General features: G+C 36.5%; 2 protein-coding genes across 5 annotated transcripts; both read right to left on the bottom strand.

Moving 5' to 3' along the window:
* Positions 1 to 175: 175 nt before the first annotated feature.
* LOC113762134 (probable magnesium transporter NIPA6) lies at positions 176 to 4395 on the bottom strand. Of its 3 annotated transcripts, XM_027305426.1 has the most exons (10): positions 3981 to 4395; positions 2513 to 2569; positions 2334 to 2424; positions 2094 to 2254; positions 1852 to 1979; positions 1611 to 1748; positions 1381 to 1473; positions 1114 to 1231; positions 611 to 748; positions 176 to 515 (listed from the first exon to the last, which is right to left on the bottom strand). In XM_027305426.1, the coding sequence occupies exons 1-9, from the start codon at positions 4108 to 4110 to the stop codon at positions 660 to 662; spliced, it is 1005 nt and encodes a 334-aa protein (XP_027161227.1). In that variant the 5' UTR covers positions 4111 to 4395; the 3' UTR covers positions 176 to 515; positions 611 to 659. The 3 variants fall into 3 exon arrangements, with proteins under 3 accessions (XP_027161227.1, XP_027161226.1, XP_027161228.1); XM_027305425.1 differs by having other exon boundaries at positions 176 to 748; XM_027305427.1 differs by having other exon boundaries at positions 176 to 748; positions 1852 to 1958.
* A 2668-nt stretch (positions 4396 to 7063) lies between these two features.
* LOC113761775 lies at positions 7064 to 27946 on the bottom strand. 2 transcript variants are annotated; one of them, XM_027304904.1, is made up of 32 exons: positions 27748 to 27946; positions 27481 to 27660; positions 26961 to 27056; positions 26702 to 26771; positions 24978 to 25111; positions 24687 to 24827; positions 24462 to 24619; positions 23976 to 24144; positions 23790 to 23888; positions 23576 to 23653; positions 23436 to 23495; positions 23174 to 23331; positions 22087 to 22288; positions 20958 to 21077; positions 19834 to 19916; positions 19613 to 19723; positions 18917 to 19015; positions 17666 to 17748; positions 16886 to 17034; positions 16107 to 16250; positions 15897 to 16004; positions 14293 to 14400; positions 13148 to 13255; positions 12941 to 13051; positions 12207 to 12379; positions 11625 to 12099; positions 10968 to 11075; positions 10755 to 10813; positions 10060 to 10447; positions 8047 to 9597; positions 7568 to 7775; positions 7064 to 7468 (listed from the first exon to the last, which is right to left on the bottom strand). In XM_027304904.1, exons 1-32 carry the CDS (start codon positions 27889 to 27891, stop codon positions 7371 to 7373), a joined length of 5973 nt encoding a protein of 1990 aa, XP_027160705.1. In that variant the 5' UTR covers positions 27892 to 27946; the 3' UTR covers positions 7064 to 7370. The 2 variants fall into 2 exon arrangements, with proteins under 2 accessions (XP_027160705.1, XP_027160706.1); XM_027304905.1 differs by lacking the exon at positions 26961 to 27056.
* Positions 27947 to 27997: the final 51 nt, after the last annotated feature.

The following is a 27997-nucleotide window of genomic DNA, read 5'->3' as shown; positions in this document are numbered from 1 at the left end:
TCTCGTTTGAAACCCTAATCAAGATGCCCGAACCACAATCACCCATAACTACTTGTATAAAGAAAACTATTGCATTGTTGATGTATAAAAAGTTAATCCTATATCTTTTTCGTGATAATATCTTTCGCGCATCAAAAATTGGACCCAAACAGAAAAATAAAAAAGTCGATCGCACTTTGTCAAATGATCCATAAATGCCCAGTAAATAGAAGTTATACAATCAATACGACTCTGCAAAATTGTTTTGCTCAATAAGCACCAACAGGAAAGGAGGGCGTTACAAGCATGAACCAATAGTGAATCAGCAAACAAAATTTGGAAACCAATTCACAATCGCAACTCACGAAGTGAAAAAAAAAAATGAAAAAAATTATACCTCACGTATGTACAAACCGCAATCTCAATTACAAGATGTGCCGTGAGCAAAAGCTCTGCTCCAGTTAGGGAATGTCTAGGAGCTTTGGGACTCTGTAATACCATTTTATCACCCTTGGGATGAGGAGCACCAGGAATATCTGGCATTTGCAACGATTCAAGCAGCTGTTTGATGAGACTATGCAGGAATGATATTCGCCCGGTAAGTAAAACAAAAATCCAGCTGCTGATGTACCTTCATTGCAAAAGAATCATGTTGTTGCAGCTAAGGTATGAAAATTTACTCATTCATGGTAATCTGCATCGTGCAACAAAATAAAATGCGCATCCTCCACGCTCTTGATTGGATCTCCATTGAACCATGTTATGCTTCCTGCATTTTACGTAAAGTGCAACTGCTCAGTAAAACATACCAATATGAAAGCAAGTGAATAACTTGTCATTGCACAAGAAAAAGCATTTCACAACATCCAGTTTCGGCTGAATCCCACCTTTCTGGGGGATTGATCTATCTCAACTTCAAAGCCTAAAATACAGGTTCAGTTGATGCCTCTATATTTCATATGAATAAATGGATACTTCAAAGAAGTGTTTTTTTTAAAATGCACTAGAAGCTTGCTTGCAGGTTCAGTCAAAGGAGTGATCTCATGATGACACCCACATATGACAAGCAACAACCACAATATGCTCATAGCTCATTTATGAATTTTTCCATGAAAGTCCAGTTTAGTCTTATACCTGCCATACTTGCTGTTTCCTGCTCTCGTGTTGCATGAAGTATGATTGTCCCAGAAAGCACAGTGATGAATCCACAAATCTCGGAAGCAATGCTACTTGCGTCCTGTCCTGACCAATCCTGCAAAGAATTTAACATATAGAGATTGAGTGCATATTCCCATGTAACAGTGGGAACGCTTTGAAGAAGTTCCAAATCCAAAAAAGCTGCCATATGGATAGGTGCAAGTCCACAAAAAGAGGGGGGAAAAAAAAAGATTTGGTGTATACCTTGAACATTATAGCGCTAGCAATGATTGTCAGAGTTGTGAACATCACATAATATATTGGAGAAACCAGGGCTGCATTGAATGTATCCAGTGCCTAAACAAGAATTTGCAGAAATAACAAATGCTCTCTTAATTAAGTGAAGGGGAGAACATGTATGTGAACAGGAAAATGAATATTAGCTTCTAATTTCTAAAGAACCAGCACCATATCATAAAATCATCACCACCCACCTTGTTAAGGTAATTTAACTGTGTGATGACACATACTATAGCAACTGTAAGAAAAACCCATGTCTCCGGATATGCAACTTGACTAATGCCCTCTAGAGTAAGCTTTATTGCAATTCCAATAGCCTTTATGCTGACAACCTAAAAATGCCAAGGAAGATGTTCATTTCAGTAAATATGAGAAAAACAATGATTGAGATGTGCAAGGTACAAACAGAATCCAAGAATAGAGTGATTAATATACCGTAAGGGCACCCATTAAGGAACAAATTCCCAAGTAAATTAGTATGTTTGACTGCCCATAGCGAGGCTCAAAGTACAAAACGAGTGCCAGCACTATTGACATCGTAGCTGCAACATAAATTAGAAATGCTGCAGCAAAGATGCAGTAAGGTGTAAATGATGTATGCTATCAAGAAACCACGAAAATCTCTAAGAAGAGTAAACATAGTATAGGTTTTTAAGGACTTGTGCAACAATCAAAACCTGGTTGAATAGCCAAATTCCAGATCTGTTGTACAGAACTTGGAGTCTGCTCCTGAGGTGCATGGATTACGATGACCACAGATCCGACAACGCATGACACACATCCCACTACACCCATTCTTCTCAATCGTTCCTTCAAGATAAAGTGTGCCAAAACAGCACTATTCATATTCATTAAGGTTAGTGTGGCTATCATCCTTCAGAGTGTATCAGATCTACAAGAGTACAAGAACTATATACCTGACAATTATACTAAGCGCACCAAGAGGGGTCACCATAACAGCTGGAGCATAAATATAAGCCACAAAATTTGCCACTTCTCCAACAATCACTGCATATATCAGATATGTTCTACAATTAGTTATGTAGCATGGCTTCCATGCTTGGAGAAGAGGGAACATGAATGATTTATTACTCACTTATAATCATGCCAGTCCACCAAAGCGGCTCAAGCAAGTAAGTATACCCTCCAACACCTGTAGTAAAGACAAATCGCACTACTGAAAACTCTTGAATTGGGTAAAGAATAATGAATAGAAATAGTCTGTTCCAATAAATCTTGCATCATTACACAACTATGCACTCATTTCCATATGATCCAAAAAGCTAGCCACTTAATTTTTCTGGTTATTAATACTTTTCAAGAAAAGAAAAAGGTGAATCTAGATATGTTTAATCTTGAGCAAGGCACTCCCTTTCTCATTTCTCTATGGCATAGTTTCAATCATGGGATGTCAAAATTTTTTACATTTTTCTCAAAAAGATAATGTGTTACTTTTATTTTCTATCCAGTACCAACAACTGACTACAAGAAAGCAATCTTAACTATTTCCAACATTTTACTAGACATTCATTCAAATATTATATTATAGCTATGAGGACTTCCTTAAAGGGGCATTTTTCATAGTTCACCAAAACATGCTCTCCTGAATTAGATAGTGTCCTTAATGCGTCAAATAAAGAGATTATAAAGGTGTACAGCTTTTAGTTCTGACATAATAGCTGAATCAATGCCAACAACCAATGACCTGTCTCGGCAAAATCATGATAAAACCAACAGCCCTAAGACACCATCTATTTTCAATTTGACAACTGAATAGGGCTACTCAAAATGGAAAGAGATAAAAACCCTGGCATCCACTTAATATCAGACGCCCCTCAAGAAAACCAATCTTTAAGCCACTCAGCCTGTCAGCCATACCTCAGAATTGTTGATCCAATGGAATAAAATGTACCACTAAAATTTAATGATAAAGGTAACTTTTTTACTTCCTTAAAACAAATGTTCATTTATTACATCATTTCGGAAACTTTAGAAGATTTAAAGGCTGCAGCAGATGAGAACATGCCCAGATATCCATGCAGAGTTAAGGGCTTTGATATGAATTTAGAAATAGGACGTGTAATACAAGCATAAAGTTGGCTTTTTTTTGGCAGGAAACACAGCTTATACCAAACTACACAAGCACAAGCATATAAAATTCCAAGAGAAGTACGTTTAGATCAATGTGTCAGCTAAAACTGTATCTCACCACCGTAAAACTTGCTAACCCCATGAAAAAAACCTGATAACCCCATGGATTGCAAGATTTATGTACTACACTACAGAATCAGAAGTTAAGCAATACACAAACACTTCTACTAAATTTTCTGAGAATTATTCGAATTACTGATCTCTCTCTCTTTCTTTTTTCATTTTTTCTTCTTCTTATTTTCTTTGAGTGCTGAAAATTGAAGGGTGGCTGTGATCAATCAAAAAACAAAGGCAAGTTCAAATTTTACTGAATCAGAAGGGTATTATCCACTAAAAAATCAAATTAGACAAAAGAAATGAGGAAAGATCTAACAGAGTTACGAAAAAATCGGATGAATAATAGAAAAAAAGACCTGCACGAGTAGCAGAAGAAGCAGCAGCAGCACGCTTGAGACCCTTCTTCTTCAAAATGAAGCTGGTCCCAATAAACAAGCTCGACAGCATAGCCAAAATCAACCCCCTTGAATTATCCGACACCCCCATCTTGCGTCCCTTTTACTACTACTTCTTTATATTAACAAATCAACAAAAAAGAAAAAAGGAACTAAAATCAAGACAATCAAGTTTGATTTCCCGCCAAGAGAATGCTCCAACACACAAGCCTTATCTTACAACCTTCTTCTGCCCACTTGAAAAGAAAAATAAAATTGAAAAATAAAGCTGGAAAAAGGGGAAATGAGCTCTCCGAGCAATAAACGTGGGGAATGGTAAGGGAGAAGGTGACGAAGGGAAAGATCTGAAAAAAATACTACGAGTACTAAAACTGAAGTTAATGACAACAATTAGGAAGTGGCGTAGTGGGTAGCGTTATTGCAGTGTATTTTGTTTCAATAGGCTCTGCTCCTCAGAGTCAATGAAGTCAAAGTTCCCTCTCAAACACCAAATTAAAGTCGAGCCGTCTTTTTGTTGGAAGCTTCGTCTGTACTTCATTTTTTCCTTTATTTTTCTTTTTGGATAAATGGACATAATTAGTAAAAATTCCTACAATTTTTAAATGCTCTAAAAATACTCTTTCTTTTTTTTAAGTGTCATGCATCTAAATCCGATAGTGTATTAATTGTAAGTGCATGAAATATTAATCTTAAGATTTTCTTCAGTATTATATTTCAAGAATAATACTTCAATTTTTTATATAATTTCAAATTACCTAAGATAAATATATATTTTATGAGTTACGCTAAAAAAAATACATGTCCTACTCTTTTGGTGTATAATGCATCATAACTAATCTAATATCTCATACACAAAAATATAATTCAAAACTAATGTTAATGTAGCATAACATCTAAAAGTAATAGTGTATGTAAACTTGTACTTTATGGTTCATAACTTTCAAACATATTCCTATTTTTCATAGACATCTTTTTATACCTAAAGTTGTTTTTCTTCAATTGAACTCTCCTGAAGTTAAAGATTTACCAGCTAGTTTTATAACTTCTATAGTATATGAAAAATTATTTTGTAGATTGGTATTTTGACTTGATAATATACCTATCTAGAAATTCGATAGCTTTGCTTCCTCCATCTCCCTTCCACTACCACCACCACCACCACCTCCCCCCCCCCCCCCCCCCCCAAAAAAAAAAAAAAGAATATCGAACACTCACAATACGTAGATTTTCACAAAAAAAAAAGGAAAGTAAATTCTTCATAAAAAATTAGTCACAAAAAGGAATTGCATAACCCTCTAAACAAATGCAAAAATTCACCGCTTGCCTTTTCATAAGATTATTTGCACGCAATACCATTCCCAATAGAAAGGAAGGCTTGTAAATCAAACTGAAACATGAAATTATGTCATGCAGGAAAGAAGGAAGAGGACAAGCAATAAAATCTAAAATAAAGGGGCATTTCCTTCCAAGGAGATGATCAAGTAATGTGAAAAATTTTATATGGAATGCTGAGTGCTGTCAGTAAAGGTATTAAATTTAATCATTGGAGTTGATCCAGTGATCAAGAAGAACTCTTAGAGTACTCCCTACTATTAGGTTTATGATTCGAATCCTTGAAATCAGATAGATTTCGAATTCTCAACCTCACAGTTGGAAGTAAGAAGAGTGTAGGAAACGGTGAGAGAGAAAAAAGGGGGGTGTTGAATTGGCAGTAAAATTCATAGGCGAATCCGAAATAGAAAGACAACAAATATCACTGACCGGAAGGAAGGAAGGAAGGAAGCTTTGGATAAAGATAAAAAGGAATTTTGGACGGACATAAAAGATGCAAATTCTTTTCACTGTTGTGAATAGCTTTCAAGGACAAAGAAACATTCAAGCAACATTAAACAACCTGCCCACTTATGTTGTCAAGCATAGGGCTGAGACACTTTGTTTACATGCAATCACATTCCTATAACATCCCTACATGCTATAATTCCTCAATTACACATAAGAAAGGACCAAACTTCCATCTTTTCCCATTCAGTAAGCAAGCTAAGTTAAATAATTGAGAACAAAGCGCCAAGTTGCTTTACGCAACCACGGCATAGAAATAAAAATTTAACATACCCTCGTGGTTTGGTTGGTCGGTCATAAAAAGCTATTGGTGATATAAGCTCCGAACCTCGCATACAATGATACAAGAAGCGACAAGAGAGCTGGCCAGAGATTGCCTACAATCTAAATACAACCGCTTACTAACCCCGCGTGAATGATCCAGCAGTAGCACCTCCCACTGGTGACCACTTGATCCCAAGATTGAGTCTCTGCTCTGCTGGATTCCTCCGCGCACTTATCGTGCTTGGATCGGATTGAGGCGCCGGGCCCGGACCGCAGGGGATTAGTCGGGCCCCGTAAAAATTGACCCGAACACCTTGTGTCGACAAAAAAAAAAAAAAAAAGACAACCGCTTACTACATGTCGTAGAACTAAAAGAGACGCACTATGACAACAATTTAAGTCGAAATTTCCGGTTGCAAAATTACAGTAAACAGAACTTTTAGCAATCATTCTGGCTTTGGCATGTAGAGGAATGGAGCACCTCCTCGGCTGAAAATATGCATTCCTGGAGAAAGATGTTAATCCAACGACCATTGCCAACCCAATCAATTTATAAACTGAACTATGAAATATAGAGAGACATCCTTTTATTATTATTATGAAATATACAGAGAGCTCCCCACAATTTTTAAATATTACACCTACATCCCATGCTTTTACTGTTCACGCAAGAGTATGGACCCACCCAATCAGCTATATTTTCCCTAAAATATCCTAACTACCCTTTTTGCACAAAAACAAAAAGAAACAAAACCTTACACCCTTCCGCCAAACAAAGAATACTATCAAGCAAAGACTCCAAATTCCAAATCTCAAACCCCAGTAATTCCATCATCCCAGCCTCAAATACTTGCCAAAAACCAACATTCCATTACCAACCAATCAAACTTCAGTGTAAATTTCAAAACCTTAAGAGACGTTTCTGAAATTATCCAGACATATTTCAGAAGCAGGAAATGCCATTTTTCTCTTGAAAGCGGAAAGTAGAACGCATGTTACAAAATAGATTATCATCATAACCTATATGCACATTTAGATTTCACATTTTACATTGTGTATCAACATTCCTTCACCTTACCCCAAAACAAAAATCTACACATTCACAGCCGAAGCTTCACATTTCTTACATTTCTTATACATGGATGACACATCCTCTAATAAAAGTAAAAAATAATAACTGATACCCATTTTACAACTTGTTCTCAAGGATATCGCTTTTCTGAACTTCCACCACCATAAGCAAGCATGTCAACTGAAGGCTTGAGCTTGCAATTCAGGATATACAAATGATACAATTTGTTTCAAGGACTTCACTGTCTGTTTCAAAAATGCCTGTCCCTCCGACACTGAAAATTTAACGAAGAAAGAAGTATAATGTCTAATAAAACCATGGTCAGGAAGAGTGAAATTGAACGTACAACAGGAGGCTGTAAAAGGACCAGTACCTCTTATGAACAATCTAAAATTTTTCAAGAAATCCTCAGCACGTCCAAGCACAGGACGAATCCCACAAATTTGTATTACGCAGTGTTCAAGATGTAATGCCATTACTGTTATTTGTAAGAGCAGTAGACAGATGTCCTGCATCGCAGGAGTAACCAGCTTTGACTTGTTGGCTTCACACAATTCAGTGAGGATAATAATTCCTTGATCCTGCCATCCAACATTCGCTAGTCAAACATGTGCAACAAAAACTATCACAAAACATAGACATCCCAGAAAATAAGCCATAGGGAATATTTATACTCCACTTTGATGTCTGTCAACCGTTTTACCTTTAATGAAGTATTCTACATCGATCTCAATAAATAAAAGCACTCAATCGAAAGGTATAATATGCGAAGTACAACTTTTTTCAAGCGTGGCTCAGTCCAACTGTCAAAAGACAATGAGAGGAAGAAGGAAATGAACACTAAAACCGTACCTGTAAACCATGCAATATATCAGGCATTGGGAGCTCTGGAAAATGTGAAAGGTCCACAAAACCAACCTCCTCAGCCCTTTTAGCTGCTCCTTCAGCTTGTATGCACAAAAATTTTAAAAGAAGAAAGGTGACTTTATATATCTGAATTGCTGTAATGTCAGAGAAGTAAGTTTGAGAAGCTGGAAATTCAATGTCATCTAATTGATCTTTGCTAACAACGGAAGTAGTTCTCAAGGACATTGAAGAAAATTTAGGATCTAAACCGCAACCAAGAGGTGTAAGGACAAACCAACCATTTCTGCTATTAACAAATGATGGTTTCTTATACCACTCAAACTCCTCCTTCAGAACAGGATGACATATAAGTGGTGCAACTCTTCTAGGTAATTCTCCAAGCTGTTGATTTCCCCTACTGATGAATGCCAATAAATGGATACACTTTTCTCTTAACTGTGAATCCATCTCTTTCATAGCTTTATTCCATGAATTCCTATATCTTGCTAGGACACAAATCAGCATAAGCGTTTGTTCTGTTTCTTTAAGAGTACTTAAAGTAGTATGCCTATTAAGAGATCGAGCTCGTTTCTTATCATGATCTTCTGATGGGAAATCTGGTACACTAAGGTAATAAGAAATTAAGAAAGCTTTCTCTACTAACAAGTGAGCCATAACATAATCCACAATCCCAGTCGAAGAAGAAGCATCCCCCAGAAAGTGAACAATAGCTGTAACAACAGCCAAGCTAAGTCCCCATATATGCTTTGCCTTTTCACTTCTGTCAAATGCATTTGAGAGGCTCCTCTCACCACAAATGACAGAGGAATGCTGATCATCAGATAACTTGGCTAATAGCCCTCTTAGGGATACAAAGAAACCAGCATTAACAAGCATCATAGCACCTTCTCTCACACGGCTAAGGGTCAAGAGGAACTGCAAAATCACTGGAATTGTTCCAACTGAAGTTTCATCTTCAAGTTTCTGAACAACAGAATGCAACTGTAAATGTTTTTCTACAATAGGAATCCAAGTAGCTGATGTTGAAAAACCTCTCAGTATGACATCTATCGTAGTGAGGGAGAGCTTATAATGATCAGCGGATTGAGTACAGTGGCAAATAACGGGTAATAACCCTAAAATTAGAGTAGATGCCTCAGCAGCATCAACCACAGAGTCTGTTGCACTCCCAGCAGCCAAATGTGTTTTCAGCCAGCTCAAGTTGACTGAAAAGAGAACCAACATAAGTAAAAGCTTCATTGCTTCTCCCAGACTAGTATCTAATGGCTTAAAGCTACTCAACACTTTAAGGCCCAGCCCTGAGGCTTTTAAGACAAGAATACATGAGTGAAGAGATAGGTTTTCGCCTATGGATTTGATCAGATGCAGCAGTAATTCCGCTTGAGCCAGAAGGATATCAAGCACATCTTGAATGACATCTAGATCTGGAGATAATGATTCTATAGTGGCATGCAGACACTGACATGCATGGTTGATGCATGACAAGGTTAGTTGCTCAGGGATTGTTCCAGCTAGTGCGCCTCCATTCTCACCTGACTGCATGAGCAGGTAAAACATGTCAAATACACATAAACATTGTATAAAACATGAAAAAATGGATATTCATATAAAACATTCAGAAATCTATTCTGAAAACTCTGGCTCGAAAATTATGACCACTAAACAACTAAAATGTAAAGGCAGAAAAAGGTTTATGCATGGTATCTTAATCTAAATAAAAAGCCAGAAACTTCTGGTGTTTTACTTGCATAATCAAGAAATAAAATATGTCAAAAGTACAGACAATTATTATCCACTTTTTGCTCATAACAGAATTTCTGGATCATGAAAATGTGAGAACACAGAAGCATTAAACAGCAATTGATTCTTCTGCAAGTAGATGCTATGTCTTAATACAAGAGCAAAACACAGAATTCAATGAAATAGCTATTCTTCAGGCTTATGTGACAATTGGCAGGATTGAGAAGTCCAGGAATAGAAATATAATTGGAAACTCACGTCATCACCATACAAGGACAACATGGTTACTAATGCTTTGAGAGCAGAAAGCTTGGAATTTTTGAGCAACACCATCTTATTAACATTATCCAAGCAGTTCAACATTTTTTCTGCAACTGATTTAGATGCTTTCCACTCTGGAAGAAGGTCCCACAGCTCCAATCCCATGTCAGATTGCAGACGAGACAAGTCATATAGGTTAACATCCTTTACATGCAATTGAAGGTCCTCATTGCACTTGCATAGATATGTTTGCAAAAATGTTGACTGTAACAGATACTGCAACATTTCTTTGAAGGACCTGTCATTAATTGGTCGACCTTCAAGCTCTCCTTGCAGATGGTAGAAGAGATCACTAAGTATCAAACGTTGCAAGTCTTTTCCTAGACTGGCAACCAACAAAAAAAAAGCAAATATCAGTTGCATCAGTAAACCCCCAAAAAAAAAAAGGCCTTTCTGAAACAAGGACAAACAATTCTACATTCTCATGCAAGCATAGAATAAACCCACCATGAAGAGAAAAAAATCAGATTAGACTGCTGACTTGATTGACAAGAAGTGCATGCATAAATATCTATATATGTCACTGGTATAACCAAAATGATAGTGGTTACCAGCAACAGATTCAAACCTGGCAGTTGCATCAATCAAAAGTCTCTACAAGATTAAATAATGACAGATACTAATAATTTTACCTGTAACCATGTTGTGTATATCGAGTCAATAATTCGGAGAAGGCTGGCAAATTTACCAACTGCAGATAATACCGACAAGTAAATCATAAATGATGTCACAAGTTCAGCCACAGCACTAAATGACAAAAGGAAAAAGAGACAGCATAATTGATGTAACCTCAAGAAGCAAACACCTCAAAATTCTATTGTATATGGTCTATTAAGGGATCATACCTTTCTGGACAAAACAAGAAGTTTTTCAATGAGAGACACTGACAAACTTCCCATCTCACCATCTTTGAGTTTCAGCATGGAATGTACAGAAAACAGGCTAGCAGAAACCTGTAAAGCCATTTATCAGTTAACATGCAACTTCTTATAAGGAGTACAACAAAGGAAGCAACTCATCAGAACATGCATCTATCATATGCTGAAAACATCACGAAACAAATGAATTCCAGGATTCAGAAACATATTGACTTAGTCAATTTAAACACCAAAGCAAGTTTATAATAACATGTATATCCAGACGCACAGCAGAAAAAGTTCCTGCCATATCCAAGCACGATTCGTACTTTCCCCTTTTCAATATCCATCCACCTAGACCCCAACAAGTTGCCTAATTGGCACCAAGAAAGAAGCCTGCTAGCAGTCTTTGGCCACATTAAATAAAGAAACAAGAAAAAGGTCTTAGGGCCTACAGTTGAGCAACCGATAAAGTTACCAACAAAAAAGGCCCTTGGAACGCTAAAACATTCTGTAGATACTGCCGATTTATCTTGTCTGTTTAACGGTTAACCACCTCCCATGAATAACTTGGGAAAAAATATATGATCCTAGTTGGCTATGTCAAGAAAAAGAACAACTTGCCACTCAAAAGCAGGGTCTCACCTTTGCATGCAAGTGCATTTGAAAGTCATAGGTACACGAGGCATATGACTTTATCAGGTCACCCAACAGCGAGCTTTTGAACCAGGTTGAAAGCAAATTCTTCAAACCACATATACTTCCATCTTTGGCTAATCTGGAACCATCTACCTTGTCCACTTGATCTTTTGATAGTTCAGAAGTTGTTTTCAAAGCTAACTCGCTGTGTAAAAGCTTCTTATGCAGGAAAATTTCATAAGCAATTATTTCTAATAAATCAGATTGACAGTAATAACTGTACACTAAGTTTTGAAGCTCCTTGTCTGTGAGGTTTTCCGATGGATTGTCTGGCTTATGAGGGATGAGCATGACAGAATCAGAAAGTTGTTTCCAGAAGTTTTCTGAGTTCTTCAGCTGCTCTAAGAAATTTGTGAACTGCGGAGCGCCTTGCCACAATGCCTTCAGGAAGTTCAGAACATTTGACAGCATATTGGGTTTACTGAAAGTAGAAATTATCAGGTCATTTTTTTGTTGCATTTCTTAGATAACCTAAAATGGTCATTCAAGATGAATATTTCTTACAGTAGACTACCAAGATAGACATACCCCTTCATAAGGTCATCAGATTTCCTGACATACTGAAGAATTGCATCTAAAAAATTTTTGCCATTTGACTCCAGCCTATGATTAGCTTCATTCGGATGCTTCTCACTAAGGACATCACTTAACTGGGCATTTGAATTTTCCTTCGAAGTAATAACAGCAGCAAGAAATGCAGGCTGGACATTGAAAGCCACTGACTCAGAACCCAGAAGGAAAACCAATAGAAAGCAGAGTAAGATGACTTGTTGAAGTCAATAAATAGCACCAGACTGGTCCTTTAATTATAACTTCGGGTTGGAATTAATGAATAACATCACACTTCTCATTTCATTAATAATTCAGGTTGAAACAACAAAAATCAGCTAAACTTGAGGAAATTTGGCAATATCACGAACTCTCAGATCAGTTTAAAAGTTTTTCTAACCAATGAGGTCTGAGGCATAAATCACAACAGAAACCTTTAATAAAAATTATCAGTTATCTCCACACACACACACACACACACAAAAAGGGCAGCGAAACCATACTAACCAATTTAAACTAATAAGATAATAGGAAAGACAAAAAAAATTCCCAAGATACTAATATATCCCAAGAACAAGAGCTAAAATTAAAAATGCACTCTTCAAATAACGACGATCAATTGCATGATGGAAATGTTACTCCAAAACCAGTGGCTGAAAGAGTGCAGTTGCAACCATGTTTTGTTATCAAAAGAATAAGCCCAGTGTAATGACCTGATAACATGCAGCCGAAGTAAGCAATCTAAAAGTAGCAATGACGAGGTCCTCATTCCATGGTGACTGCCCACTCAAGATGTGACAAATAGAACTCCTGAACTCGCATATCTGCCCGATTATATTAGCGGATTAGAATGCAATAGATAACCCAACTAGCTATCAATGAGATAACATAAGAGTCCACTATTAAGCATAACTGGAAACCTGTTTATCATCCAGACCAAGACATGCATTGCCAAATGCAGATGACCTTGAAGAATCCCCTGTGATAAATAACAAGGAAAGCAGCCTTGCAGCACTAACCTGTATGTTCTGCATGAACAGTGAATTTCATCAATAACATCTATACACAAACTTGCTAATCCAATAACAGCAAAGCAGGTGAATCACACTACTTAATTTGAGTACCAATTCAATTACTCTACACCAAAAAATGAATTTAAATAACTCCAAGAACAAGTAATTTTACAGAAGGCAACCTAATGCTTCACAAGAACAAAAGTCATGAATTTATGTGCCTATTAGTTCAAGAGAAGGCTATATGCAAATACTTCGCGTAACATAGATTTTGACCTTTTATTTTCTATTTCTGATTTTTTAATCCTTACTAAATACAATGGGTTAATAGCCCATAACGATATTATTGCCAAAACTGTTGTTTTACCCATGTCAAAACAAATTAATTAAAACATATGCCATGCCCAAGCTTAAAATCAGGTTAACGAGTAGTAAAGTTGTATTCAGCATGATTATTGCAAATGACAACATCCAACTTGTCTTTAGCACCTGATATTGGAAGCATAAAATGTGACACCACCAGCAATGCACTGATGCATGCCAGCATAAACCTGTTTTTTCCAAACGCACCACACGAAATTGCATTATAGCATTTAGAAAAGGCACCGGTGACGACTTCAAAATGCCCCACAAAAGTAAAAAAATGCAACGAGGTCAAGACGATGTGATGCCTAAGGCATTAGGTTGAGTTTAATCTGCAAATAGGCTAACTCTGATGTTCAACAAGGTTCTGGAAGTACCCTCTATAGAGAATAGCCTAAGTTGAGCTACTGCACATAAATTATAAATCGAAACTTATATATCTTCTTTGTATCAAAATTTATCCATAGAGATGCTTCTTGAAGTTTATGCCATTTTTAGATCTAATTTCAGCCCATGCCAATGTAGAATAGATCTCTAGGGTCAAGTTATAAAAGTGCAATAATCTGCATGTCCAAAACAAAAAATTACATGGAAAGAAAATTCTGTCCATAATGCAAAAAGTGTGAATCCCGGGAGATTAGAAGAGAAATCATAAATTAGATATATTCAACATAAACATAAAATCATACAGAAGTTTGGAAGGATGACATCAAAGATACTGCTGCAGTTACGACAGGAACTGGTTTTGTCAATGGCGATAAAATTGCTTGATGAAATAGTGAAAGATTGGTGACATCCTGTAAAAACAGCAAAGCAAGTCACAACTTTGTAACTAGAAAAGTCTTACACATACATGTACAAAGAAATAAAAAAAAAATCCAATATTTAAATTTGCACTATATCAAAAATATTATACAGTCAATAAGAGTATGGATTGCTGAACAGGCCTGAAGAAAGATGATTGGAAAACGGAAAAGAAAAAAATGAATGGATTCACAACAGGATGCAAGCCCAGGTTGCCTATGTGTCTTACAAAGAAAAGGAGTTGGGGGGGGGGGGGGAGTCAAAGAGAGATGCTATCATATCATAAATCGTAAGCCAAAATCTCTCATCCCTAACATCAGTACAGGAAGCAATGAACCAAAACAAGATAGTATGTGAGGGTGACAAGCAAGCCCAATCCATTTTGTTTTCCTTCCCTCTGTACTTTAACCACTTCTACACCTTGGGTCACCCTAAAGACCCAGCTGTCCCTATTAATAATTGTCTCAGTTTTGATCTATAACTTTCACTTCCCCCATCAAGAAATCAAGGATAAAAACACATCAGATCACATCACATCATTCAAAAACAACTTGACTCGTATCAAAATCTCTCTCCATGTGCACACGCATCTGTGTTTCACACTCTCTCACTGATACAACCAAAAAATCAGGTCTAAGAATACATCACAACACTCTCACAACAATGGACAATACATCACAACGAAGAACAGGGTACCTTATTTTCCTAGCTAAACTACTGCATTCCATGTGACTACTAATCACTAGATAACTTTTGCAATAAAGCAATTCATGACATAAATAGATAGTCACCATAGTTATTTAAATTACAATTACTTGGAGTATTTTATAGCCACTATACATTCTAAAAGAAAACAACATATCACAAGGAAATTGCTGCCTCATTTTGCCTTGTACTGAAATCCAAAAGCTAACATCATATTTAGTAAACACTTTTCCACTTAGCAAGTCTTTCCTGTTTCAATACCCCTGGGAAAACCTTCAAAACAAGGGCAGATTGAAGAAAAATCAATGAATCCTCACTTCACTCCTTGTTTGCTAAACAATTTTTCCATATTAACAGGGTAATATATAATGGAAAACATCCCTAGACATGCCAGTCAAACTAATGCAAGCAAATTGTGTGTAAACTATGTTCCAGTCTAATCAGTCTAATATCATAAGTTCCTATTCACATAAATCGTTTCAAACTCTCAACATCTAAGTCATAATCCTCTCTATCATCTCTCTAGCTCCCTCCCTTCTTCCCCCCAGAGAAGCAAAGCTACCATTCGGTTCACCTTTTTTAGAATTCAAGGGCCCATTTAAGCTGCAAACCCAATCAGATTGTTTAGTAAAAAGTCTACAGACACAAAGTTTGATTACCAAGGAAACAAAGACATTATTGAAAAATCACCAAGTCCAAGCAACAAAAGAACCAGGGTATGCAACTACTACAATTCCTTAACGATATGCAAATGGTGGTTGAATGTTGTCATTCCCAAGCACACCTCAGACAGAAGAGAGAGCATGTTAAAAAGAATATCCAATCCAGCGGATATGGCCAGCTTTAATCCTTCAACATCAATAAGATCATAAAGGCGGCTGATATAAAGTTTCTGCAGGTGAAATAATCAAAAGTTTATAATGGAAACAGTAAGTAAAAGATCAAAGACATAACACCTCTCTCTGAAGCAAGGAAGAAAGGCAGCAAGGCTTACCTCTAAACCCTGCGTAGTTGTACAAACTATTTGGAAGAGTGCATTGTGAATGGAAGAATCAGAAAGTAAAATATTGTGGATAACCACACCAAGTTGCTTGCTGGATGAAATGGATAAAAGGCATTTTTTAACAACTTCAAGCACCTAAACAAACAACATTGTATAATAACTCATCTTAGAATTCTTAACCATTATACCAATTTGAAAATGACAAAGAAACAAAAACATATGTACATAAGTATCTGTACAAGGAGAGGCAAAGATAACAAAAAAGGATACTCCAGGGAAGACAAGGTAGAAATTAAGCTCAACATGAATTCAACAAGCAATGAAAATTGTAATATGTATATTTTGCCAAAAAATAGATGGCAGTTGATCAGGTGTGAGATTCAGTTTTCCTGATGCAATACTTTCCTTATCAAGATTAACAAATAAAATGAGACTGCAGCTTAAACTGTTATTTGCATATGAAGTGCCAAAGACGCAACGACACCATTGAAACTAACAAGTCAATGTAAACTAAAGTATACTTGTATGACTGATTTGTGCATTCTCCTGAATAAGACATAAATTCTTGATCTCATCCTAAGAACAGGACGCAATCAAGATATGAATTGGCATTCCCAAAAAAAAAAATGAAACCAAACCAAAGTTGCCAAACCTAGGAGTTACAATTAAATTTGACTCCAAAAAGAATCTCCATTAGCAGTCCTATAAGATCTTGTCAGTCTCAATTTAGTTCCATAAGTAATTATTTCTTATAAAAGCAAAAGCAATACCTTCAGTGTCACCTTCCAGCGAGTATGCTTCATCTTATAGGTCCAAATATCATGATTGATAAGAACATACTGAAGGGAGAAAACAACAAGTGCAAGCACAACATCATTTTCAAACCCTGTTTCGACCAGCTGAATGGTGAAATCCAGCACTGGAAAGTAACCAACCATGTCAAAGAATGCAAGAGATAAGTACTACAAATCAAACATTATGAGATAATCAGCAAAAATACATGTTAACAAGTACATTGAGTCCGAAATACAGAACAAACTACAACTATAATTTTGGAAGCCCCAAGGCAATGCAGAAGATAAATGAAGGCTTTTTTTGAAAAAAATTTGTTATTGCTATATTTTGACACTTAAATGCAGTTGAAGAGCCTCTAGGACAAGAAGGAAGTATAGTAAGCTGCAATAGCAACAATGACACGCATGGAGCAAAACCGATAGGATTCTGTGGCCCCATTTTAAGATAACTTCACATTTGCAGTTTCAAATAGCCTTCCCCATAAAAAATCCAAGATGAAATTTCAGTACAAATGGTTCGCAAATGGTGACATCAGAAAAGTCATAACGTGTCATTATATTATAAATCCTCCCAGATAGAACATCTTTAGAAGAAAAAGAGCGATAATTGAAAATATACAAGTCAGGAGCGTAAATAATGCATTAAAGCGCAAAATCAATAAAGACAAGGTATCAGCTCAAGACATACTAAAAGCACATGGACCAAATTATACAACATAGCATGAAAACTTGGAAGAAGTTTAGAATATGACTAGCCTGAAAGGGTCAATGAACAATCATTCTGCTCACAGTCAATCAAAAGCATTTTGGCAAGCTTTCCAGAAAGCAACCATGGTTCACTGGAACATCAAAAAGAAAGGTAAATCAAAGTAATATGTTTACAGTCAATCACGAATCACGATCACACTGATCATTCATGAAAATTGGAGCTACAAGATTTGCTCAACAGAACCACCTTCTTTTTCCCCAGCCACCCATCCACATCAAGGTAAAAGGAACATGCCAGCATATGACACAAAAAAGTGCAGAGGAGGACAAAACTCCTCCGAATGATCAACAGAGAAAAATCCAAGCAAGCTTGAATCAAAATAACTGGTTCACATCCAACAAAATATATTTAAATCAAGACCTTCAACTAAGCAAAAAAAACATTTACAAACAAAAATGACATGGTAGTCAAAAATAGCTTAATAGAATGTTGCTAGCAGAGAATATAGCTGTTCACACTTGATTCACTATAGTCACACACCAAAACAATTTATTAGACTTTTTGTGGTAAATCAATTTCAGTTAGGCCTTCAGTCTATTTGATTGTGCAGAAATAAGCAAAATCAACAATTCGAGTTTTCATTTTTCAGCCTCTCAAAGAGTACTTTCTAATTTTAAGGTCAAACTTCTTCTCTAATAGAAAACTTAAACTTCATAGCAAGAGCATAGCATTTTGGGGCAAAGAAAGCTTGATGGTGGTGTTCCCCCTAAAAAAGGAATACAAATGGTGTCTAGCCACCTAAGAAGTGCAGCCATTGTTTCATCATAGTTAAGGAGTCAATAAGGCATCCAGAACCAGTACTTTTACTTTAAAACAAGCCGAAATGGAAACTGGCACTCTCCCTGGGGGAAAGTAGCATTGAACATAAGGTGTCGCGGAAGAAATAAGATGAAAAAGAAATAGGAAAGAGGACAGAAGTAGAGTGATGTAAAGAAAACATTTAATCCCACATGACTCTTTAAGGATGCATATGGAACCTGGAATTTTATTTAGAAAGAGGTACATCTCAACCAAAATGAATTCATCACATTTTCTCTCAATGTTATAATATTTGAACACAAAATTATTTCAAATGTAGCACCAAATTAAATGATTTCTAGAGTCAAATTCAAAAGGTGACCTGCTTTAAATGTTATTGTCTTTTATACAGATTAATTCACGTTTCAGATACAAATGAGAAAGAGGCTTTTTTTTTCATATTTACTTTTGGAACTAATGAATTATTATGCAAAATTCACCTATATAACCCACTGGATATAGTATGAAAAGGATTCATCCTCGAGGCAACATCAAAAATATTTGCCTTGGCTGTCATTGTGGCAACACAATATGGAGAGCTGCAAGAAAACATTGGAGGAGAAGCATTAAAACAAGAAGTTGACAAAATAGAGAAATCAACAGCATCTTTGAAAGACTCAACTACACTTGTTACCCTTTACCTTCCATTACTATTTTACATATATTCAAGGTGCATTGCAAATCCAAAGAATGGTGGTTGACTAAACATTCAACAAAGCTACTGTGGTATTGAAAACTAAAGGGAAAGCCTATGAATTTGAGTAAACCAGAAAGGCATGTGCCAAAAATACTAGAGAGAATGACATCTTGTAACTGCTGATCTCATAATCGAATTCAAGAATTTTGCAATGACGAGAAGACCAGGATCCTCCCCCATTTCAAAGAACAATCCTCTCGGAATTAACAAAATTCAAGGGAGACTTTCTGAAAATATAAATGTACTTTTGTTTCCAAAAGAATTAAATCCAAGCCCATTGACAAGAAAATAAAAAACACAAGTACAATTTTACAGCAATTAACTGGTAAAAGAACATCAATAAGAAAAAGACCACAGGAAAAAAAATTTTCTTATGAGCAATTCCATTGGCATGACATTTATTAATGAAAAAGAAGCCAAAGGGAGTAAGTATCATCACCATTTTAACATCTTTGCCAAGATATTAATACTCATTGACATAAGTGCTGCTCCATAGCAAGTTGGAGGTAGCTTCTTTACCAAAGTACATAGCATCTCAACCACATTAAGACTGCATTAAGAGCAAAGGAATCCTTATCAAAGACAAACAAGGAGTGCTACTAAGAAACAGATCACAGTTAACAAACTAGCATAGAGAAACATTGAAGTGCAGTTGAATACCACTCATAATGCTCTTGCTGCTCTTCCAATGGCGTTGGTTCACACGAGGACTTGCCACTAAGCACAAGAGCATTGCATACAGACTACATATCCAGACATTTATAGTAAGAGTCAAATAGGAAAAGTAGATTAAACAACTTATACTAATCAGATACGTGCACTAAACCATTTACAGCGCAAGTTGATGTATCACAGTGTCCCAAATCACAGATGGAAAAGCGAATAACAAAGGCACCTAAAAGGAAGGCAGGTCGATAAAGTGCTTACAGCATTTTTTGCTGATGAAAAAAAGGACTAAGAAAACAGGAGAAGGCAACAAGAAGATACCAAGATCTGGAAATAACTGCAAGAAAATCATAGTTGAACTAACCTCTGATTTAAAAGCTTAAATTGTTAGAGAGGAAATAAATTATTTTTGAAATCTTGCTACCTCCTATTTGCAAGCTAAATTTTCACTGGCCAAGCACATGAAAGCATTAGATTAAAGGATGGGAAGGAATGAACTGAAAAACACCAGGCCATCAAAATTTATAAGTCACCTCGTCTAAGAAAGCATTCTTGCATGCCCAAGACTGAAGACAGAGAGACTGCAAACAATAAGGATTGCCCCAGAACCAATTTATACAGTTTCTTACATTGTGACCTTACAAAGGAATTAACACTGTATCGGGACTCCCAACATTGACAATCTTTCAAGTTCATGACCAAAACGCCACAAGGTACCAAAAAGCTTTGTATTCATCTAAAAGGTGTATGCAAGACAAGAATTTTTTCAGAGGCAACAGAGTAATCCACATAACTTTTCTTCATTTAATGCTCAAATAGTTACTATTTTAAAACAGGTACATCTACAGATTAATAATTCAGTTGTTTGATGTTAGATAACAATAAGGTATTTACATGGCTAAACTCTAATGCAGTAAACCTAAAATGGATGATTTTGCACAATGAATATTGACCATCAGAACTACATATTCGTATTGAAGAGCGTATGAGCTAGAATAAGTTCAGTAGTTCATGCAAGCAGCATGAAAAGATGCTACCAATCCAAATAATGTATATAAGCCTAAAAAGAAAAGAGTCTGGTGATGAATTCATGAATAAATATCCTACAGAATCATTACCAAGCTAAATGTCACCAGTCGACTAAGCAAGTCAAGAATAACCAGAACTTCCTCGCTGTTTTGAATAAACAGTTCTTGGGCCATATGATAAAGTAGAACTACCACCCCCGATTGCGCATACTGCAGAAAACAAGCCATCTGTGAGGAATACACAGAGAATATATAGGGATATGAAGGCACTAGCACTAGCACTAGACGCCCGGGGGGGAAAGGGGGGGGAGGAAGAGAGCAACCCAACTACCATTAACAGGGCACAATATTCAGGTTCTGTGGTTCTTTTCTACATCCTATTTAAGTTCTAGCATCATCTGACTTTTGTTCCTAATAATGTCTGCCAACTGTAGTACACAGAAAAAGTAACTATTTAATTATGTGACGATGGGCCACCATCCTAGAAAAATAATTAGAAACAGGAAAATGGTGACCTTAAAGCTTGTTGGGTGATTTTGCAGTAAATTTTTATATGAAAATAAGGCAATACACAATTTTCAGTTCCTGAAGGAAAAAGGAGCAGGATGCTTTTGTTCTGTTTCCTGTTTTTGCTAACTTCAAATTCCTAGGGATAAAAGCATTAGTCTATAGGCTACCATGTTGCAGAAGATAATAAAAAGTAATCTCTAGACTACTATATTACAAACTTACTACACAGTGAAACAATGCTAGTTGGTCATGATGCATGGTTATTTGGCAAAAAGCTTGAAACATACTGGACATCTATGGTACCTAAAATAAATTTAAGAAAATGAACAGGTGGGGACATTTATAGTGTATAAAGTGCTGAGAAAGTATTACTTTACATTCAGAACTTTAAACTTGAGGACATGAACATACTTTTGTCTCATCTAAAAAGAGAAAAGTAGGACATCCATTTCCAAACAAAGAGAGCAATAAAAACTTTCCACCAAAACCTACAGTGCAGTAAATTCAAAATAGCAAGAAGATATGTGAGAAATTTGAGATTAACATGGAGAATGTGCATACAATCACCGAAAATCAATCAAAATCAAATTGCAGACTAATTTAGACAAATTTCAAGATTAGAGGAAAAAAACACAAAGGGTTGCAATAGAACAGAAGAATGCCGTAAAAAGAGGAAGTGGAGGGGAGAAAACAACAATTCAAAATTTACCTCCCATCGCACCAGAGCAACATTCCTGTCAATCATTCTTATAACCTGACCTCGGGTACCATTAGGAATGATCAAACCTTCAACACCAGGAACACGCAAAGGTAGATGAGTTTCTACAGTCTTAGAGGCGCCATCCACCAGAGAATCACTACTTATCTCAAATAGAGATGACAACCCAACAGACTTTTCAAGAAAATTATATCTGTCATGAGGTGGCAAAAGATACACAATTAGCAAGCAAAATAATAGAAACATTAACCCACATGCACGTGCTATGAGGTTATCGCATGCCATTAACTTGCTCATGAACATGGACTGATGAGCCCATTATATCAGGATAATTGGACATGTGTACTGATGAAGAAATGCTTTGCCAGAAGCTGAAAGAAGAACAACCCTGTTAACTTTCTCCACATAAAAAGACTGAAACGGGGTATTCTAACTGTGAGCCCATTATATCAGGATAATTGGACTTGTATACTGATGAAGAAATGCTTTGCCAGAAGCTGGAAGAAGACAACCCTGTTAACTTTCTCCACATAAAAAGATAAACATCTTTCTTGACAAACTCCTAGCGATAGTTGTTCAGTGGCAGTTACCAAAATTAAGAGTAGATATAATAAAATCCCCATTGCCACTTGTTTGCTTTTTGAAGTTAAGTTGTCTCAAATCTCATGCTTCAACCAGAAGCAAGTAAAAATATCAACAAATTTTTTTGGATTTAATGCTTTCAGGGAATAAACACAAAATGTGTCTTCACTCTCAACTGGCATTGTATAACCTAAAAGCAGCGAATACTGATAATTGTTGTGACACTTCCTCTAGGCACACTTCCTCTACCTATAGCGTTTCCCATCCAAAAGTAAAGAGAATATCATTGCAATTATCAAATCACACTGAATGTCCACTAAGTCTAAATACAATACAAAAATTCCAAAGTCCAGATGTTGCTCTCACAAAAAGCAAATACTTGACAAAATATTCTAACCAACATCAATAAGCTACTAGTCAAAACATAAAAACATGAGTCATGCGAGCAACTTCAAACATATATGCTTTTAAGTTAAACACTGGAAATTCCACTCACACACACTCAGCTGGCCAAGCTCCTTCACTGAGGGCCGATAACAGTCGCAAGAATTCCACAGTCCTGACTGGAAATTCACCCTCCAAGTTGCACAGGAGACACCGTATGGGTCCATCAACAAAACTATCCCTGTCCCAAAACTGATTACACAGTGATTCCTGCATCATCAGATGAATAGCTTCCAATAAATCATCCACAAGCAGAACCAATAATCAAGTAACAAATAAATGATTCATTGCTCACAATGATGGCACATACAAACCTCTCCTCGATAGATTTTGCAAAGGATGTCCAGTATTAATCTCAGGTTATTATCCTCCAACTGTATCAAAGAAAAAGTAGGATTATAAAGAAGACATATGCTACTACAATAGGCTAGACCAAGATCTGCACAACCAACACCTGAAGATTTATCTCATATGATGCAACAAAAGCAGATATAAATGTCCTCAAAACACTTCGATAACCAGCAACAGGACCCTGACAAAGGAACATTTGCACAATCAAAGTACAGCACATGAATAAGCAAAAAGTTACCATTAAATCAACAAACAAGTGCACCACAAACATCTGTGCACCGCAAAGAATTTAATTACAGCATAAAGAAGAAACTCACATCTAACTCCTTCCATATATCGCTCTCCAAAATTTGAACAAAATAACTCAAAGAAGCAGCCTCAATTGCTTGACGGACATAATTAACATGGTCCATCTCCTGAAATATCATTCCTAATATCAACTTGCAGTACTTATATTGATATTCAAATATGAAAACCTTACAAATTCAAGCTATCAAATGTACCATCGACTCATTGTTGTCTTCCTTTGGTGGAAGAGATGAAATGAGACAAAGAAACACTGCCCATGCTAGAATTAAAGGGCCAGCTTCTCTTGTTTGAGAAACATCTATACCAGAAACTATTGCATCAATTTCTTGAATATCATCCAAGGAAAAATCTACTGAATCCTGCCTGAGAAACAATAGTAAAATTCAAAATTATTATTATTGTATTCAAAATATATCAATTCTAAGTGCATAATGAGAGGTCCCCAAGACAAATATATCTCAGCAAAGAAAAACAGATCAAGCAAGAAGAAATGAAGTACATAACATGAAGAGGGACAACCAAATTCTATGTTTCACGAGGCAATATACATTTTTCTCTCACGATCTTGCCTAGTGTCAGAAGTTTAGCATGTTTGGAAGATAAATTCCACAACTAAAAAGGAAACCTTGCTGTTTATTCTTATACGTGTACAATAAGGGAAATAAGCAGATACTACAAACCTAAATGGAATTTCATCATGGATCATTTGGAGAAGATTTTCCAAGTCCAGAGTTTCTATCAGAATAAGCAGAAGCTGCACTTTGGCATAATAAATCAAGCGAGCTGCCTCTGCTGATATAGCCAGTTTTGCAAAATTGAAAGAACCAGAAATGGCACCCTGCAGTATGGCAACCAACATGAAAGCTGAACTCAAGAAAAGTATAGTTAGAAACATACTGGCATACCTCATACAGCAAGAGTAACTTTTTCCACTGCCTGCCATTGCAAGCAGAAAAGCACTCATAGTAAGCAAGGAATAATATGTCCAAAACCAGATTGTCTTCAATCAGAGTCTCCTCAGCCCATAATGTGTAAAGGTCAACATCCTGCAAAACAGTCCCCACATGCATGATCAAGTCAAAACACCAACGTGAAATATAAAGGAAAAAATAAACAAGATGAATCAATAACAGTGAAATGTGTGCATAATGAAATAAAAACAGAAGTTAGATAATCAAACTTGAAATTAATCTCACCACATGTTCAGGATAATTGGAACACAAATGGTCCTCTAGAATAGAAAGTGATCTGTCTTCCAATCCATCAGATACCAACTTTTGAGCCTCTGTCCATACAGCATGAGCTTCCTTCGATCTGGATCCAACAAACACTGCATAACAGGCAGCATTAGCAGGTGTGAACAAACTCCACTTAGTCCCAAACCACACCCACCCCAAAGAGCAAAAATGATAGACAGCCAGAATTACCTAGTCAAGAACTAAGTTTCCAATCAAAACCAAAAGAAAAATCATTCTTCTATAGGTACTCTGAAGATTTTTTTTTTTTTTGTTTGGGGGGGGGGGGGCACCAGGTATAATCAATTACTGCACAATAGCATTGCATGCTGCAAAGTACATCACAGTACATCATCAACAGAAACAGATGAAATGGACCAATAATCAGTTGGCCAACGGACAAGAATTTCATTACAACCTACAGATTTCTCCTTCAAGCTTAAAGGTAAGCAGCAGCATGGATGTTAGGCTCATTTTAAGGCCTTTTTTGGGTTAATACTTAAGGAAAGCCAGAGCCAAAAAGACAAAACGGAACATGTCAGGCCATAGAAGTCAACTGATTGAGAAAATGTCATTCAGGCTATTTCTGTATTCCAGTTCAATTTACAAATCATTGTAAAAGCCATCTAGCAATCTCATTCGGTGCAAATTCCCAGTATCAGAGGTTCCACAGGGTTCCAACTCAATTTTATCATACTAATTCAATACTGACTTTGTTATTAAAAACGCTTACGTACAAATATCCTGACCAGCACTCCAAATATCAACCATCCTATGCAATTTATCCAAGAACACATTCTAACAACCTATATCCACAACGAATCAATATCTTGTAAGCAACAGAAAGAGGGGTTCTAACCATTCAAACACGGATATATCATCTCTAGCACCAAGTTGCTCTTTTGGCATAACTTTTTCCTAACACTTTACAACATCAAGAATATAAATGGAAGCTCCTATTAAATTTATTACTACAGATTCCAGGAAACTGCTAGCTCCATGAGACATAACCTCAATGGTTTCTCCTCCAGAACAATGCTTCTAGTTCTTTAATTAATTAAAGGGAGGTTGCCAAGTTGAAAAGACCATTTTAGAGTGCACAAAGAAACTTGGTTGCTTTCTTTATTTATAATTCATCTAGACTAATATTGAAACATTCAATAACATAGTTATTGTGGTTCACAATTCAGTGTAGTAATATGATAGGGGTTCATGGAACTTAAAAAGAAAGAAAGTAAACTATACAAATATATATTTCACATATGATGAGTCACTTTACTCTAGAGAAAGCAAGTTGCTTGGGTGTTAATTGCACCAAAGCTTTCATAAAATAAGAAACCGACTCTCAGCCAGAGAAATACAATTCCCATCGCTATGATTCTCAAAGGATTTCTCAAAGTATCAGAATGATAAACTCTAAGAAGGTAAAATTGCAGGCAAAAAAATTAACTTCTTTGGATACCAAGTGAATTGATCCTTTTCGTATAAAATGGTACTGCATGCAATAACAATTGGTTTCATTTCCAAACTAATCAACCAGACTATGGAAGGCTGGAAGCACAAAGTAAATTCCTGATTACCCAAAAGATAACCACAATACACACCATATATAAACTATTCGTCAGTAGAGAAGAGAAGGGATTGCCAAAAGCATTATGAATCCATATAGCACATGATAGACTTACAAGCATGCATAAGTATCTGCCTTGTACACTTCAATAAACATTGTCGCTCAATGTAATACTGAACCATTACCTTCATGAAAACAATTAACACTGTAATGAGTACTAATCTTATGTAATTTTTGGTATTCAAATTTATCAAGCTTCGAATGCAGCACTCAGCACAAGCGCAGTGAGCTAGAGAACTGCAGTCTAAAGCAAGATTATTTAAACAAGAAATGGAAAGACAGCCCGGATAGCACCACAGGATACAGCTACCAACCAAGTGAAGGAGGTCGCCAATCATGGAATCAATTGATAGGGAATTATGCTCAACTGATCTTTCAACAAGAATGTACGACTGCACCTCGTTTAAGCACTGAAACAAAAACAGAAACAAAATTCCGGGTCTGATAAAGTTAACATGTATTAGGAAGGTTTTCTCCAGTTGAATCAGGTAAGCATTGTTGACTCTAGCACATTTTACTCTCCATTCTCTTTTTTCCAACCTTGCACAATAGCTAGGCTGAACTTTTCTAGCCACAAACAGAAGTACTGATAAGAAAGAACGTGTTTACAAGAATGTAATTCTGACAAAATTTCACCCCATTGGAGGTTGTGACTCTCCTATAACAAATGCACGTAATGCGCCCGTCAGGAAATCATTCTAGGCCTAAAGTGTTCCCTTTATCACTTTTCTCTGATAATAATAATCATAAGCATAATACGGAAAATGTCGTCCAGAACCAACAAAAATTGCCCGAAAAGCTGCGGCAAAAGAAAAAAGAAAACGGAAAATTTACCAGTAGAGAGCTAATTTTGAGGGCGGCATCTCTGAGAGCAGGTTGAATGGTCAATTGATGCGAACCTAGCTTTAATTGTTTGGAATCCAGTGCTAACGCTTCCCTTGATTTCTGGTCCGGTGGCTTAAACATTCTTACAGTTTCCAAAAACCACGCATGATTGTCCTTCAATTTCTTCTCCTGAGAATTGGAAAAGTAATTAAAATCGGTCAACATTAGAGAAAAACGATATGGAAGAAAAACACAGGTGCAGTAGGTGAAGTTTACCAGAGAAGGAGGGAGGTCGGAGGAAAGGGAAACGTCTTCGAGCTCCGTGAGTAGGTGACTGAAGGAATCCCACCAGAGCGAGGCATCTAGGGCTCTAACGGCGTTGGGAGCTTCACGCTCACTCGCATTTGCAGTTGCTGCCATTGTTGAATTCGGATTTTGAAACCCTACGGAGGTTTATGGAAAAGAAAAAGAAAAAGGAAGGGAGCCCGCGCACTTTTGCTCGATGACTGATGAGGGAGTGAAGAAA

This window comes from Coffea eugenioides, chromosome 2, assembly GCF_003713205.1.
Source record: "Coffea eugenioides isolate CCC68of chromosome 2, Ceug_1.0, whole genome shotgun sequence".
NCBI lineage: Eukaryota > Viridiplantae > Streptophyta > Magnoliopsida > Gentianales > Rubiaceae > Coffea > Coffea eugenioides.
Note: the sequence above shows the minus strand (reverse complement) of the source record. Positions and strands in the feature narration are given on the sequence as shown.

What these genes read in the sequence shown, in the direction of transcription:
- LOC113762134 (XM_027305425.1), bottom strand. Translation starts at nt 4,110, where the DNA reads ATGGGGGTGTCGGATAATTCAAGGGGGTTGATTTTGGCTATGCTGTCG. An exon ending in GTGGACTGGCATGATTATAA is followed by an intron (nt 2,425 to 2,512) that starts GTGAGTAATAAA and finishes TGATATATGCAG; the next exon opens with TGATTGTTGGAGAAGTGGCA. An exon ending in GCGCTTAGTATAATTGTCAG is followed by an intron (nt 2,255 to 2,333) that starts GTATATAGTTCT and finishes GAATATGAATAG; the next exon opens with TGCTGTTTTGGCACACTTTA.
- LOC113761775 (XM_027304904.1), bottom strand. Translation starts at nt 27,891, where the DNA reads ATGGCAGCAACTGCAAATGCGAGTGAGCGTGAAGCTCCCAACGCCGTT. An exon ending in ATATATGGAAGGAGTTAGAT is followed by an intron (nt 23,654 to 23,789) that starts GTGAGTTTCTTC and finishes TTCCTTTGTCAG; the next exon opens with GGTCCTGTTGCTGGTTATCG. An exon ending in TATACACAACATGGTTACAG is followed by an intron (nt 10,448 to 10,754) that starts GTAAAATTATTA and finishes GTTGGTTGCCAG; the next exon opens with TCTAGGAAAAGACTTGCAAC.